General features: G+C 51.7%; 1 protein-coding gene across 1 annotated transcript in view; it reads left to right on the top strand.

Moving 5' to 3' along the window:
* The window catches only part of INPP5D (inositol polyphosphate-5-phosphatase D), a 112351-nt gene that overhangs the window by 38444 nt on the left and 57309 nt on the right, over positions 1–16598 (top strand). Inside the window, exons 3-5 of the mRNA XM_081815294.1 lie at positions 7338–7488; positions 9742–9913; positions 13603–13743. Of these exons, the coding sequence (XP_081671420.1) occupies positions 7338–7488; positions 9742–9913; positions 13603–13743 (464 nt within the window). The remainder of the gene's footprint in view (positions 1–7337; positions 7489–9741; positions 9914–13602; positions 13744–16598) is intronic.

Below are 16598 nucleotides of genomic sequence, written 5' to 3'. Positions count from 1 at the left end.
AATAAATAGGTTTTGAAGAGAAGAGGTGAAGGGGAGGGAAGGACAGGGACGGGCTGATCGGCCTTTAAAGAGACACCTCCCGGGGTCCCTCCTAGGCCTTATAGCTGAAGAGGGATTTCTAGATCTCAAGTTGGCCTCCAAAGCTCTCCCCAAGCCTGCCTGCCTGTCCCCTGCTGTCTCTCCCATTAACCGAGTTACTAAAACCGGAGATCTGGAGTGTCCTTCCTGGCCCCTGGCCCCTCCCTGGCTGTTCAGTCCAGCTCTGGCTCCATCCTGCCCCCCTTCCTCCACTGCACCTCCCCAGTGCAAGCACCAGAGTGGGGTTGCCAGCACCCCCCACTTCTATCCTGCCCTACACAATAGCCAAAGTGATAATTCCAAAAAAGCAAATCTGATCGAATCACATACACACACACGCACGCACACACGCGCACGCACACACGCACGTGCACGCACGCACACTTTGAAATGTCTTTAGTGGCTCCAAGTCTCTCTTAGAACAAAATCCAAACTCGGCAAGGCCCCAGAGGCCCAAGAGACCCATGATCTGGTCTCTTCCCTTCTCCTTTCTTCACCCAAGTTGGGGTCTGCAATTCTTAGGAAGAGGTTTTGGAAGAAGGTGGAAAGGGTTGAGAACGACCTCAAAGGCAGAAGGGGAGCCAAGCAAAGAATTTCAGGGGCTGGCAAGGAGAGGGGAGGGCTGAGGCAGGGCCAGAAGGAGGGGGGTCCCCTCGGCAGTGTGCAGAGGACAGGACGGGGGCATCCAGCCCCTGCGGAGCTGATGTCTAAGTGGAGGGAACAGTGCTGGACCTCAGGAGCTTCAGAGCCTCTGGGGGTGGGAGGTGAGGTTCCAGAGCACAGAGCCTGGGCCTGGACATGACCTCTGACTCTGCTCCATCAGTGCGGTGCCTCAGTGGATATGTGGGAGCCCCAGGTCTGGGGGGCTCCAAGGCCTGGGCTGAATCCAGCTCTGCCCCCACCACCACCCCTGAGGCCTCTCCACCCTCCATGGAAAAATGGGAACAGTGACACCAGGCACCCCAAGGCCCTCCCGGCTATTTCTTCACAGTAGCCAAATGCTGTGGTCACCCTGCTTCAGACCTTCTAGTGACTTTCTCATTGAACTTACATGAAATGCTTTGCTGCAGTGGAATAATGAGCATGGTTTGGGGTTTGTTTGGTTTTTTTTTCCCACTTCTTAATACCTTTTCATCATTCGTAAAACTTCCACAGTGATTGTATACACTCGTTCATTTAACACACGGACTGGCAGAAGCTTGAGGAGGGGGTGCCTCGCAGCAGCGGCTTCCTGCCCACCCTCCACAACCCCCCGCCCCCCCAGCTCCCACTCGGCTCTCCCTCTCCTCCTGTGCCTAGACCTCTTTCAGTTCCCCATTTAGATCCCAGACAGTGCTGAAGTTACAGTTACCCCCTGGGAAAGTTGAGCCTGTCCGGCGCTCTGGCCTCCCTGCCCTGCTCGCCCTTCCTCTGGAGGGTGTCTGAAAGTCACAGCTATTTCTGGAAATACCCCATTTCTCAGACTGCACAGCCCTGAGCCTCCAGCAGACCGGACACTCAGCTGCCCTTTGTTGTAAAGACCCTGGTGGTGGTATCTTCCCGAACCCTGGGGCTAGGGCCGGGGCGGCCCTCTTCCCTTGCTCTGACTTTCCCCAGGAGTGTAGTACCTGGGTAAGCTCAGGTGCCATGCGATAGGGTGAAGGGGCCCTTCCTTCAACTTTTCTAATGTGAGGCCTGTTGCATTGTCCCCGTTTCCCAGAACAGGGGTGGGGCCACTCACTACCCTTGAAAGGGTTTCAGGGACCGTATGAGGCAGAGCCAAGCGGGGTCCCTTTCCTTCTGGGACTTAGAAACTTGTGGGAAGGCAGACACCGCAGGGAGCAGTGGGGAGGGCTTTGTGGAAATGGTAGTGCTGGAAAGCACCCGGAACTTTCCATGCACCTGGAGATCTTAATGGAGACAGAAGAGAAAGGCCTTCTGTTTCACAATCTGAACTAACCCCTCCCACGTTTTTTTTCTGTGTGACTTTTTTGTGGGATTCACGTCGATCCCACAAATTTCAAAGGGCCGTCCGCTCTGGGCCCACCCACCCTAAGTTGACAGGCTGACTTAACAGAGGAAATGCTGCTCCTTGCTTTTTCAAAATCGAGCTGTCTGTGACGTGCTCTAGGTATCCGCTAAAGAGAGAAGGAGCTCATTCCTGATGGTAGGAGAGTTGGCGCGGAGCGGAAATCCAGCCGTCCACAGGCCCTACCCCGGGGAGGGTCTCTCATCGTGTGGGGCTCATGTTCCCAGTGCAAGTGCAACGTGGGGCTGCAGGGTTTCTCTGTTTCAAAATGACTCGATAAATCTCTTCAGGAAGGTAGTGGCCGCGGAATGAGGAACAAAGTCTGGAGGCCCCAACCGTTAAGGATGGAGGGCAGCCCCCCTTCCCCGGGAGCGTGGCCAGTTCTCCCTCCGGGTGTGAGCGCCTCCTTAGCAGGCAGAGTCCCCAGGCCTGCCTTCCCGCAGCTTCCGGAGCCCCCTAGCCACGCTGCCACCACGATGCCCTGAGGGTCCTCCAGGAAAGCCCACCTTCCCTCACTCCCCTAGTTTCCAGCTGGGTTTGGTGGGTGGGAGGCAGTGAGGAGAGGGTGGAGGACGTGAGGGCACAGGACCTCCTGCCCCGGCCACGGAAGGCCCCGGGCTCCTGCCAGACAGCCCTCCTGGGGTTGCCGTGCCTGTTCCCGCCCTGTGCCTGCTCCCAGGCTGGTAACTGCTCTCCTGTTGCTAGCTCTGGAATGCTGCTCCCCTCTTACTGGTATCCCTACACCCCGTCCACGAAATGCTCCCCAAATCCCCTGGTGTAACGTGACATCTGGTTCCTGCCAGGACCTGACTGATACATACCACAATCTTCTTGTCGACACTTTGCATTTGAAAGTTGTTGAAAAGGCACCACTTTTGAGGGCTGGGATCCAGGCTGGTGGAGGGCTGGTCCCCCTACTGCCAACACTCCTCCACACTGTTTCTTTGCATCGCCCATCCCAGACCTGCATAGCGTCCTCTCTGACCATCTCTCCTGACTCTCATCCTGACTCCCCACAGCGAGTCCATGCAGCTGCTCATTGCTGAGCACCTCCAATTGTCAGGCCCCACAGCCCCATTTGGGGGTACAGCACTAAGCAGAGCTGGCCCCTGACCCCAGGGTACATAGTAATGTGGATACGGACTTGACCAGGCCCCTACCCCCAAGGGACCTCGGTGTTCCTGCTGGCCAACGGTCAAGGCCCCGTTCCCCTGGAAGCCCCGACCCCCGACTCCCTACTCCTGGCATTGGCTTGGCCGGGTTTGTGAGGTCTCCCCCAAGTATGGCTGCCCTTTGAGCAGCCCCGCCCCCTTGCTGGCCACCCCACCCTGCCTTCTTGGCCACCCTGCCTTAACAGAGAGCCTTTCTCCGTCCAGCTTAGGAATGAGGACACCACAGCTGGGCTGCTCCTTTCTGTGCTGGCCAGGTGGGACCTCCCACCACCCATCTGAACAATCCTCACCCCCTCACCCCACCCCAAGCTTGGGCCAGCTCAAGAGCTTATATAATCCTGGGCACCCTGACCTTTTTCTGTTCTAGAATGTGCTTTGAACATAAGTTCTTAAAGGCATCTCTGTGAACCCCTTCAAATCTTAGTACCAAGAGCAAATACTGATGAGAAGAGCTCCTCCAAAGAGACCCTAACTTTGGCTAATTGGCACCCTGCCTGCCCCGTTTCCTCTGCGTCTGTATGTGCTGCCTCTTGAGACAGACTTCTCCCTGTTGACCCGCACGTGTACAGTGAGTCTTCCCTCCAGGTGGGATCTGCCACATGTAGACCTGCCTTCTGGAGAGCACCCCATCATTTCCTGGGTGCATCCCTCTCATGAGCGATGGGGGAGGTGCAGGAAGGGGTCACTCCCCAAGCAACGCCTTTCAGTAGCTGGCCATTCATTGGCTTGCCGGCCCATCCCCCCAAGACAGGCTGCTCCACCATCCTTGAGGTTTGGACTCCACCCTCACCGTCTACCTTCCTGGGACCCTGGACCACCTGGGCAGCCAGCAGCCTTGGTTTGCTAGGCCCTGCCTCCCTGACCTCTGCGAACAGTCCAAGCACAAGCAGGATCCAGCAGCTTTGTCTTGCTAACAGCGCCCAGCACCTGCTTCTGGCTCCCAGGTCCCCCCGCCCACCTCCTGCCTCGCTGGATCTGTAGGGATTAGATTCATGTTCGAGTGTCCTGTTCCTCTGCATGCTTAAGACACTGCAGATTTCATCAGTTCGAAGATGCTTATTTTTTTCACACTTAACCTCTCTGAAATAAAATGTGTCCACACTTAGTGGTGGATCATAGTCTATGCTTTAGCTTTTCAGGGCTACACGTAATAACGTGTGTCTTAGCATCGGTGGATCTTAAATTCCCACGTCCAACATGCCCCCTTAAACACACATTCCCGGCTGAGAACCCTCTTCCAGACTCACACATGAGCTGTTCCACTTTGACTTACTTTGATAGTTTCATATCCTTTTCCCATATGCCTAATGGCTTGTCATCCATTAACTGTAAATTCTTTGATAAGATGACATTTATCACAGCTGCTTTAATGGAATTGAGTTCATCGATCTTGTGTCACGTCAAATTATTTTTGTTATTCTGCTCACTTTTAGTTTTGAACCTATTCTGGTTACTTTTGAGAAGGCCTAGCTGCTGCTGCTCAGATATTTCTGGTTCAATAATGCTTGAAAGAGATCGCTTAACATGGGGCTTTGCGACAACAGGGAATTTATTGGAAAGAATTAAAAAAAAAATTGTTAAACTCTATACCTTTACTAAATAGCTTAGACCCCACAGTCAAACACACATACATAGCCTCATGTAGAGATTTACATGTGTGCAGTGCATATGCACACACAAACACATTTTGGAGAGACAGGGGGGCCGAGTGGAGAGCCCTGAGTCAAGGTGAAAGTCAGGTGGATTCTCGTTGAAGGCAAATGCATCCTCACTACAACTTGGGGTCAACCACCAGGAACAGGGGCTCAGGGACAGGTCTGAGTCCTGGTCTGTTCCCACATGTCTGGGTCTGTCCCAGTCTGGGTCATCCTGCCTCATTTGCTGTCCCAGTCCCACTTACATGGAGCCCTGAAGACCTGCAGACCAAGGCCCCACCCCAGCCTCCCTCATCAATCCTAACCAAGCTGGAGCAACGGGTGCCTGACTTCAAGATGGGCAAGTCAGGACGGTCCAGCCACACTAGGCCTACACTGTGTGTGTTCAGCGACCTGGTAGACTGTCCAACTCCCATCCTGTGGTGGCTGTTGGCCTTCTTTCCCACATGTGATCATCCCTGCCCCTTCAGCAAGAAGGCGGCTGGCAGCCCCCAGGGGAGTGGTTGGACCCCTGGCTTCCAACTCCAATGATGGCGCCTTTCCAACCCATTTTAAAATTACATGACTGCCGGGGCACCTGGCTGGCTTGGTCGGTGGAGCATGTGACTCTTGATCTTGGGGTTGTGAGTTCAAGCCCCAAGTTGGATGTAGAGATCGCTTTAAAAAACAAATAAAATAAAGAAAAAATAAAATTACATGACTGCCATTGATGAGATGGTTGTGATGATAATGCTGGTGAATCACAGGCACTTAGTGTCAGGACCAGGATTGCTGCGCTCTGAGGCCAAGGAAGCCCCACCCAGAAGGGGGGTCCTTTTGTACCACCCCTGTACCCACCAACAGCCTGATCCCTTTCTCCTGTCTAGCTGCCCCCGGCTCACTGCTCCTCCCCGGAACCCAGCTATGACTTCCTCCGGCATCTAGGGCTGCCACCCCGCTCAACCCCTTAGCTGGATCCAGAACACCTGCCTCACACTGTCCACCTTTGCCCTCTGTGCCAGAGGGAGGGTTTCTGCCTAGGCCAGTGGGGAAATGATGGTTGGCTCAGGACAGGGAACACGAGGAGAAGCAGGCGAGGTACTAGACAGGGAAGGTGGATAGGACTTTGGGGCATGCTGGGTTAGGAGATGTAGGGTACAGCGTTAATGAGGTGAGTCTCCTCCTTGCAGTTCTCCCATCCTGCCCTGCTGCTTGATATCCCCTCGGTGTGGGCGGGGCCTCGGTGGGTGGAGCCTCAGTGAGGTGAGGCTGGCTGCCAGGGCCCCCCCCCTTGAATTTCTTGCTGTAGCTAATGGACCAGCTGATGGAGACCTGGCCCCAGGGCATTTGAACAGCACTGCGCAATGACCTGCAGGCTCCTCTGTCATCAGCAACAGAGATACAAATCAGGGAAAAATATTGTGCTGCCTCACCATTTTCTGAGTTCTGATAAAACAGAATTTTAACAAATGAAAAAAAAATAAAAGCAAAACAATTGCTACAATAGATTTCCTTGTGTTTAAAAACAAATTATCTTGGGGGGTGGGGAGAAATAAAAATAATTACCCCATCTCACACACACACACACATACAGTCTAGAAAACCTGATTCCCATATATTAAAAATAGGTCTCTTGGGGTTTGGGACTACAGGTGACTTCTTTTTTAAAAAAAATTCTGTATTTTCTAATTTTGCCATGAGAAAAATATAGTACTTGTATAATAAAATGCTTTTTATTTTATTATTTTTTTTTTTTAAGATTTTATTTATTTATTTGACAGAGAGAGACAGCGAGAGCAGGAATACAAGCAGGGGGAGTGGGAGAGGGAGAAGCAGGCCTCCCGCTGAGCAGGGAGCCCGATGTGGGACTCGATCCCAGGACCCTGGGATCATGACCTGAGCCGAAGGCAGACGCTCAACGACTGAGCCACCCAGGCGCCCAATAAAATGCTTTTTAAAATAAAAGTTAAAAATGGGGGGTGCCTGGGTGGCTTAGTCGTTAAGCGTCTGCCTTCAGCTCGGGTCATGGTCCCAGGGTCCTGGGATGGAGCCCCATGTCAGGCTCCCTGCTCAGTGGGGAGCCTGCTTCTCCCTTTCCCTCTGCTGCTCCCCCTGCTTGTGCTTGCATGCACTCTCTTTCTCTAATAAATAAATAAATAAATAAAAATCTTTTAAAAAATAAAAATAAGAGTTAAAAAAAAAAAGGAAAAGAATCTTTAAAACTGTCCTATTTGTGCCTTGTGCAGACCGGTGCTCGGGGCTGCTGGCTTGGCTACAGGATGTGAGGGTGTGGGTGTGGTGGACAGACACTGCGTGGGAGCCCAGGGCTTTTTCTGGATCGAGGTCACTCCCTCAGCCTCGTTGGTCTCCGCTGCAGATGGCCTTTGTGGTTAGGTGGAGTCCTGGCCAGTTGAAATGTACTTCAGTTTGGGGTTCTGTCCTCAGGCATCCGAAGGTGTCCCCATGAAGTTCTTCACCAAGCTGGACCAGCTCATCGAGTTCTACAAGAAAGAAAACATGGGTCTGGTGACCCACCTGCAGTATCCTGTGCCCCTGGAGGAGGAGGATGCAGGTGATGAGCCAGAGGATGAGACAGGTAGGAAGGGATGGAAGGGAAGGCAGGAGGGGGGCACTAAGGGGAAGAAGTCCTGGGGTGTTTCTTTTGCCACAAGTGCTTGTAGATTAGGTGGGTCCGATTATCAGAGGGAGAGAGGGTGACATGGTGACCAAGGACAAGTTAGGAAAGCAGGCTCTGGGATCATCAGACAGACCTGGATCGGACTTCCTGCTCCCCAGCTTCTTAGCTGTGTGACCTTGGGTAAATTGCTTAACCTCTCTGAATCACAGACTTCTCTTAAAGAGACACTAAAACTAATATCTACCTCTCAGGGTGTCATCACAGGAGGCAATGACTGTAGAGCCTGGATCCTAGCACACAAGAAGCACTCAATAAATGCAGCTACCATCCTCATCAAAATAATCAGCTGCATTTCGCTGTAAAGAGAATGAAGGAGGAAGTGCTTGTACCTAACTGGAAGGGGGAGAGAAGCGTTTCTTTATATCATCTTTAAAAGGAAAATAAAAAGTACAGCCCCTAGAAAGTATGTGAGAGTCCAGCCTCCCCTTAAAACAGTGGGGGGAGCCACAGAGCAATCAAACGGGTCCGACGGAGGAGGGCACGGTAGCATGGACCTTCCTGGACGGCGCCCTTCTTCTCCCCTCAGAAATTCACTTCCTAACGGAAAACCTAAGATACGGAATTGAGCCTCTCCCCTGGTCAGAGCTCCTCCTAAATCCCAGGGCCTGGAAACAATTAGGTCCCCCCGGGGTCGCCCCCAGACATGCTGAGGTCCCTGGGCTGGCACCTGCCTTTCCCTATGGGCTGCTCCAGCCAGGTGCACCCCGCAAGCCGGCTTGTGGGCCACTGGCCCACCTGCCGCCCACCTTCCGGGAGGCCCCTTCTGAGTGGCTGCACAGCTCACTGGCTGCCGGGGCGGAGGGGGAATGCTGACGAGCAGGCTTCTCTGTAGAGGAGGTGAGGGCCGGGCAGAGTGTTTCAAAAGGACCGCAGCTTCATGGAGGCTGAGAGGGACCTAGGCAGCCCATGCCCCTTCTCACCCCTCATCAGAAATAGCAAGAGCTGACGGGTCCCCACAGGAGCCCGGGTCACTCACCGGCTCTGTGCCGTGGCCACGTGTCCGCCAGCTGTCCCCAGGTGCCCGAGCTTTGGCCTTGATGCCAAGGAGCCATCCTGCAGAGATGCCCTTCACATGCTGTGGCCTCCCCTCCCTCACACCTGCTGGCCTGGCTCTTCTGCCTTTCTGGATGACCATCTGGAGAAAGCCCCCGGCACCTTCCGTAACAGCCGGGAAGAGAAACCCAGTCTTGTGACTGCTGGCTTCACTTCCCCAAAGGAGGCGCAGTTGTCGGCTTGAACCTGAGCAGTGTGGCCTTCACCCCCACCGCCCCCCACCTTGGTCCAAGGGGTCTGATTTGGCTCAGGTCTTCTCAAGGTGCTGCCGTTCCCACAGGGCTCAAAACACACTCATACCATCGCAAGAACCTCAGGCCAGGGGAGGATGTGAAGAGCTTATCCTTAAAGAGAACATCCCATGCAGCTCTGTGGCGGGGGCCCTGGCGTGGCCATTTGGTGTGGGAAGAGGCTCGGGTAGGAGGTCGTGGACCCAAGAGGCTCAGCACCCTCCCCATTTGTCGTGTGTGCAGGACAGAAGTTCTCCTGAAGGCAGACGGGCAGGAGTCCCTTCTCCCGGGGCCGAATTCAGTTGTTTGTTTTCTATTTCAGTTCTCTTCGTGAAGGGGGCCCTTCACGTTCTTTTATTTGTCTCCTAGGGCCTGGGAGGGGAGAGAAAGATCAGCAGAGGCTGGAGGGAAAGCAGAGGAAAGGGAGGTCAGGGTGGGAGAGAGAGGAGCAGCGTGGCCCGGGCCTGCCTGCTCCCCACCCTTGCTCTCCGTGTCCTGGGAACCGGGCCTCTGCCTCATCCAGGGCCCCTGCCTCAGCCCTGAAAGCTGGCCATCCTTCTGGGGCTGTGGGCTCCACCTGTCCAAGGTTGTCCAAGGTTGCTGAGCACCTCCGAGGGACAAACGAAACCCCAGGGTTAAAGACCACCAAGATGAGGTTCCTGCCATCAGCAGGCTCCCCGTGCAGTCAGGGAGTGGAGACAGGAGGGACAGCGCAGGCACAGATGGGGTCTGTAACTGGGCACCGTGGCCTGGATGGACCTCGTGGGTCGGGGAGGGGTCACTCCACAAGGGAGCCCTCTGTAGGTGGGTGATTCTGAGAGAAGCTAGTGCGTAGACCAGATGGCATTATTGCTCTTCTCTTGGGTAGAAGGTGTCCTGTCTCCACCCGAGCTGCCACCGAGGAACATCCCTGTATCTGCCGGGCCATGTGAGGCCAAGGAGGTCCCTCTGTCGAGCGAGAATCCGAGAGCCACCGAGGTCAGCAGGCCAAGCCTTTCGGAGACGTTGTTTCAGCGGCTGCAGACCATGGACACTAGTGGGTGAGTCCCCGCCTGGCGGGCCTCTCAGAGGCAGCTCCCTCTGTGCTCACTCCTGAGGGTGCCACCTCCACTCAAGGACAGCTTGCTCTGGAGCCCCCCACCCTGCCCCCCGGCTCCCAATGGCAGGTCTGAGGAAGCCCGGGTCACCCCTCCGCTGCCTGGGCACGGGGTGGTCGGCTCAGCTGCTCTGTCTGCACGGAGCCCAGCTGCCTGGCAGGAGCTGGTTCTGGAATGACATAGAGTTCTCCGCTGCAGAGGCGTGGTCCTGCTCCGGGACTTAGGGGCCTCTGCTCGGATCCCCTTCCCGGGGCTTGCCATAAACCACATGACATCCTTCCCCATCATGGATGTCTCTACTGCCGTGGGGTCTCCTGAGGCAAGTGGTCCAAGGCGAGGAGTTGCCTACACTGCAGCCTGGTCCTGCCTCTCGGCCCTTTCCTGCTCTGGGCCCACTGCCGGAGGGGTGGGGGGCACCTTTCTGTCACCAGTAAATAGGCCAGGCCGTGTGTGGTATAGACCATGGTCTACACCACATGGCGCTCCTTTCTTCGAGGGAGACAGTCATTCTACCACTATAGGTTTTCCTCACTCTGATCCCGAGCTCTCAGGATCTCCACCCTTAGGTAGGCCCACCCTGGCTCCTGTTGGTCCCCGCCCAGGAGGTCAGGCACGTACTTCTGTTTCTGTCCGAGCAGGCCCAACACTGCCCTGGCTGGATGGTGGCAAGTGGGAGTGTCACCCGGGAGGGGTGTTAGTTGTCTTGCAAACCACCGGCCCTGACTACTGACTACGAGAGACAGGCCAGGGGGATGGGCTCAACCAGAAGGAAGCTCCGTGAGTGGAACTGCATCCCAGCACCCAGCATGTCCCCCACCAGATGTGTGTTGAATGACTTAATAAGTTAGTACGTAGTGACTTCCATGCCTTAAAAATTTTAAAAGATTTTTTTATTTGTTTCTTTGTGAGAAAAAGTCCCCCCCAAAGGATATCCTTTTTTTTTTTAAAGATTTTATTTATTTATTTGAGAGAGAGAGAAAGAGAGAGAGAGCACGAGAGGGAAGAGGGCAGAGGGAGAAGCAGACCCCCTGCTGAGCAGGGAGCCCGATGCGGGACTCGATCCCGGGACTCCAGGATCATGACCTGAGCCGAAGGCAGTCGCTTAACCAACTGAGCCACCTAGGCACCCCCCAAAGGATATCCTAACAGCAGGGCTAATGCAATATCTCTAGCTCGAAGAATCAGTTTGAGGGCTTCTCTCCTACCATCCAATTTGGTGAAATACAAAGGAAGGTACACACAAGCCACCTGGTTGCTAAGATACCTGGGGTTTTTATAATTCCACTTTGAATATCCTTTGATGCTTCTCTAGGCCCACTGGGTTGTATTCTATACACACTCCTTGCATTACTTGGGTTGTTTATCAAATAGCTAAGTATCCAGTGTTTTGAATACATCGGTATGTTATCATGACTACCCCATAGACATGTGTAAATAACAAATACTTATTAAAGTATTCCCATTGTTCAGTTTCCTTGAGTTTCCATTTCTCTCCATGGGTAGATGCTGGATGGAGTGAGCTCCTTGGGGAACTAAGCAAGGATGCCCAGTTGGTGCCACCATCTGCCCATTCGTCCCGACTCCCCGGCATCTCCTCATCAGTCCCTCTTCTCTAGGGACAGGTGTTCTTTTGGGCCTCCGGGCCCCAGTGGGGCAGGATGATGTATGCAGCCAAGCCTCTTAGCAGCCTCATGAGAGGGGCGGAGGGGCGGCTGGGGGCTTGTGTGCTCTCTCTGTTTTGGCTTCTCAGCTAGCATATGACAGTGGAACCCTCCTAAAACCTCTCCTTGGAGCTGGAGATGAGTAAATGGAGCATGGTGGCCGAATAAGGGAAGCAGTGACACAGTGCTTGTCTTCGGGCTTTTCTGGGCTCCGACAAACCGAGATTCTGCCTTGTGTTTGAAAGTCCATCCATTTTGCGTGTAACATAGCTTTTTATACGAAGGACTGCCTTTAGATTATTCTTTTTTTTTTTTTAAGATTTTATTTATGTAAGAGAAAGAGCAGGTGAGAGAGAGAGAGAGCACTCATGTGTGTGCAAGTGGGGGGAGGGGCAGAGGGAGAAGCAGACTCCCCAGTGAGCAGGGAGCTTGAAGGGGTGGGGGGGACCTCGATCCCAGGACCCTGGGATCATGACCTTAGCTGAAGGCAGACGCTTAACCGACTGAGCCACCCAGGGGCCCCTAGATAATTCTTAATTATAAGACAAGCTGCCCAATCTTTTGTGCAAGTTGATTAGATCCAATCAGTAGGCCGTAGTTAATAGTTATTACAAGACTGCTGAAGGAAATCAAGCTTCTCTGATGAACAGAGTTCACATCTTTATGTTACCCCTCTCCTACAGCGAACATCTTAACAAAGATAGCTTCCTATGACAAGCCCTCGTGGTTTCAGAGTTATGAGTCAACAGTCATTAGAACCATTAAAATACATATGTTAATACCATGGGGGCGATTTTGTCCTTTTCAGAAACAGACTTGGGCAGAAGCTGGATTTTTAGGATGTCAAGACCCAGAAGGAGTGTAGATTAACATTCAGTATTAGGACAACAGGCATGCAAATCATTTTCAATCTAAAGAAGTCAAAATGGCCAATGGCCCTTCTAGTCTCGAGAGCAGGAGCTTTTCATGCTTTCAAAGATCCTGCAGAAAAAAAACCTGTGCCCTCCAGCTCCAACTTGATTATATATCAAGGCTGGAACAAAGATTTTTAAGGCTTGTAATAATTTTTTCACCCAGGTAAATCAACAACCTTCCTGCTCATTTTGCTCATTTGTAAAATAGGAAGGATCATAACAGCTGTGTCCTAACATTGGTTTGGGGACCAAAGAGGAACTGGGCATTAAGTGCTTAGCAGAGTGAGTGCAGTGTTATGCCAGGAGATACTTGCTGTGACTCTGATTTTAATGACTATAGGAACAAAGACTCACAGGTTACCCAGAAAGAAAAAGAAAGAAAACGGTCTGGGCAAGAGAATGTAGAGGGACCATCAGACCTCCATGACAGCCCTGGTGCCACCCAGCCTGGGCTCTGCCTCCGCACCCGGGAACTGAAGGGGCTGGGCCAGAGCCTGGAGGGTGAGGGCAGGGCACCTGGGCCCACTACCATATTACCAGCCCATCACTCACCACACAGACTTCCCCATGGACCCCAGGACAGCTCAGAATGTCCTCAGCACAGAGCTCCAGGTGGCCTTCGGCCATGAATTTGGAGTTGGTATGTGAGCTAGAGCCATTTGCCATCTCTCCACTGAGCATCCCTTAGCCCCCAGATGCTGTCTTTAGAAGTAAATGAGGTCGGGAAACAAGTCTGCTGACCGTTTCTCAAGTTGCTTTGTCTCCTTTGTAAAATACAAGCATTTCCAGCCGGTTCCTTCCTTCCAAGTATGGGCTTGGGAAAAAGCCTTTATGGGTGGGTTAAGAGACATCCTCCCTCCCCCATCCTTTAATCTTGCTCAGACCCACTTCTCTAGCCCTCGGTAAGACCAAGGGCCCTATCCAGGAGTGTGCCCATGTTCTCCTGAAGGACAGTGTCTCAGCCGGAGACTCTTGATAATGAAAATTTCTTCTTCTACAGTTGGTGTTTGTGGCCAAAGGAACAGAAGAAGCATGTTTCTCTTTCTATTATTTCCAGGCTTCCAGAAGAGCATCTTAAAGCCATCCAAGATTATTTAAACACTCAGCTCGCCCTGGATTCTGACTTTGTGAAGACGGGCTCCAGCAGCCTCCCTCATCTGAAGAAACTGATCATGCTGCTCTGCAAGGAGCTCTATGGGTAATGGTCTGTGGGTTAGGTGGCCCCTGGGGGCGGGGGGCGGGACAGGGGACAGTCCCCAGTGAGAGAAGCAGCTCATTAGAGTGACCCCTGCCCTCTGCCTGGCTCTCCAGCTACCTCTGCTGTACTCAGAATAATTGGGCAGTTGGCAGGGCTTAGAAATCTTTGTGGTTGTTTCAAGGTTTGTCTTCATGGTATTCGAACTGTGGCTTTTTTTTTTTTAAACTAAAGTTAATTTGAGGCCAGTTGCTGTGGGAAGGGGTGAGTGGGAGGACACGGCTGGCCCTTTCACACTTGCTCAGGATCGAGCAGTAAGACTTTTGCTGCTGGTCTCTCTCCTTGCTGCACCCGGCACATTGGACAAGCACATAAGGGCTCCAAGAGAAAATAAATTCAAGTCAGACTGTTTTCTGCATGGCTGGCTGATGCCAGGGATGCCAGTTTGTTAAAGCAAGCCCAATGCACCAAAACCTTCGTTTTCCAATACTGAATTCATTGAAAGACCGATTGGTAAAAATTTTGATTTGCTTCAGATTTTTAGAATTTTACATTTTACCTTCATTAATGCTAATATATTTTTTTTAAAGATTTTTATTTTTATTTATTTATTCATGAGAGACAGAGAGAGAGAGACAGACAGAGGCAGAGGGAGAAGCAGGCACCCCGTGGAGCAGGGAGCCCGATGCGGGACTCGATCCCAGGACCCCGGGATCACGACCCGAGCCGAAGGCAGATGCTTGACCGACTGAGCCACCCAGGCGTCCCTTTTAATGCTAATATTAATTTCAAGTTCAATTACATTTTAACTGTTAGAAGGGCAAAATTAAGGCTGCGGTGCTATTGAAGAATTGACAAAAGGCTACTTTAAATGCTTGAAGGGGTGCCTGGGTGGCTCAGTCGTTAAGCATCTGCCTTCGGCTCAGGTCATGATTCCCGGGGTCCTGGGATCAAGCCCCCCGCATCGGGCTCCCTGCTCCGCGGGAAGCCTGCTTCTCCCTCTCCCACTCCCCCTGCTTGTGTTCCTGCTCTCTCTCTCTGTCAAATAAATAAATAAAATCTAAAAATAAAATAAAATAAATGCTTGAAAAAATAGAAAACACCATTCCAAAGGCATCTGAGAGAAATGCTAAGGAAACAAAAGAATCCCATCATAAATGAAAGGTCAACATTTTGGTTGGAAAAATAGCATTTTCTGTGGGCGAGGCTTTCTCAGACTATATACCATTTTGTATTTTATTATAAACATACGGCAACTTCAGAACTCCCTTGTCAATTTCTCTGGGGCCATATCCATCTTGGCTTAGTTAATATGCAGAAAAGAATCTTTCATCATCAGTAATCAAATTGAACTTTCCTCATAAAGGCTCTTAAAAAGCGCAATCAGTGCATTTGGTAAATTTAACAAATAATTTCCTTGACAAATGGAGCACTCATCAAATTGGCCAGTCAGGTCTCATTTCAATGAATTGGCTTTCAACTAATGCAGTTTCAGCCAATTGGATGGAGAGCCATCATTTTTAGAGATTTCCTTGGAGAGCTATTTTTCCATTTGATGCTGTTGTTATAAATCATGTATCACTAGGGAAAACACACATACACCTGCCACTTTCTCTTTAAGAGACACGGTTTCATGAAGACTGGGCACAAGCTATTTGTGTTCTGATGGAGGTCCTGTTCTTTGCTGCTTCCTTGTCCGGGAGGAAATACCCCTCTCAGTCTCCACTGGCCTCCCCCAGTCACCAGGTGCTTCTGCAGCCCTCCCCACCCCACCCGCCCGGACTTTCCTGGATCTGGGTCACCTTCCTTTATGGACACAGCAGCTTCCCCAGTGTGTGGACTTCTCTGTGCTCATGGGAAAGGCTTCCTTTGGCTTGCAGCTCTTCCACATCTCTATTTACGGGATAGTTAACTTCTAGCTAGAATTAGGGACACTGTAATGTCCCCTGCACATCTGTGTGTCCTCACCCTCATAGGCAAAAGCATAGCTCGGCTTGGAGACTTGGTTAACTGGGGGCTGGAATTTTAGAAAATCTTACATAAAAACAGTCATGTTTCCCAATCCCTAACTATGAACTTGTTGTTTTCAAACTGCTTTATTTGGAACAGGGGTTCGGTTCATTCATTCATTCATTCATCCATTCATTCATTCAATTATTTACTTAACAGATATGTATGGAGGGCCTCCTCTGAACGCTGTTCTGGGTACTGGGATACAGTCATGAACACAGTGCTCAAGATTTCTGCTCTTTTAGACCTTGATGGAGCAGACGTCTTAATGAAGGGCACAGCAGTAGATTAAGTCTGTAAATAAAGATAATTTTAATAAGCATTATGACAAAATAAAACAGGCAAAAGTGACAGAGACATTGGGTGGGAGGGTCCCAGTGTCCTCTGTGGGTTAAGGAGGCCTCTCTGAGGTGGTGATGGAGCTGGGACCTTGGTGATAGGAGGAGCTAGCCATCCAGCACTTTAGCAGACAGATGTCAAGAAGAAAGGTCCTGAAGCAGGAATGAGGCCAGCCTGCAAGGAACAGAAAGTCTGTGTGGCTGGAGCATAATGAGGGAAGGAAAGTGTTAGGAGCAGAGGTTGGGGAGAGGCAGGCATAGGGTGGGCCAGACCCAGGATGAATTTTGGTTCAGTCTGAATTTTAGATAAATCACAAATACTTTTTTAGGATAAGTATATCCCATGCAATGCTGGGATATACTTACACTAGTAGATTATCCATCATTTATCTGAAATACAAATTCAACTGGGTGTCCCGTGTTTTATCTGGCAATGTCAGGCAGGAGCCACAGCATGTATACCTCACAAGACTCTGTAGAGGTTTTAGAGGATCATGCCATGATCTGAGT

This window comes from Leptonychotes weddellii, chromosome 3 (assembly GCF_054177405.1).
Source record: "Leptonychotes weddellii isolate Sample4059 chromosome 3, ASM5417740v2, whole genome shotgun sequence".
Taxonomy (NCBI): Eukaryota; Metazoa; Chordata; class Mammalia; order Carnivora; family Phocidae; genus Leptonychotes; species Leptonychotes weddellii.
The sequence above is the reverse complement of the archived record's forward strand: the minus strand, read 5'-3'. Positions and strand labels throughout refer to the sequence as shown.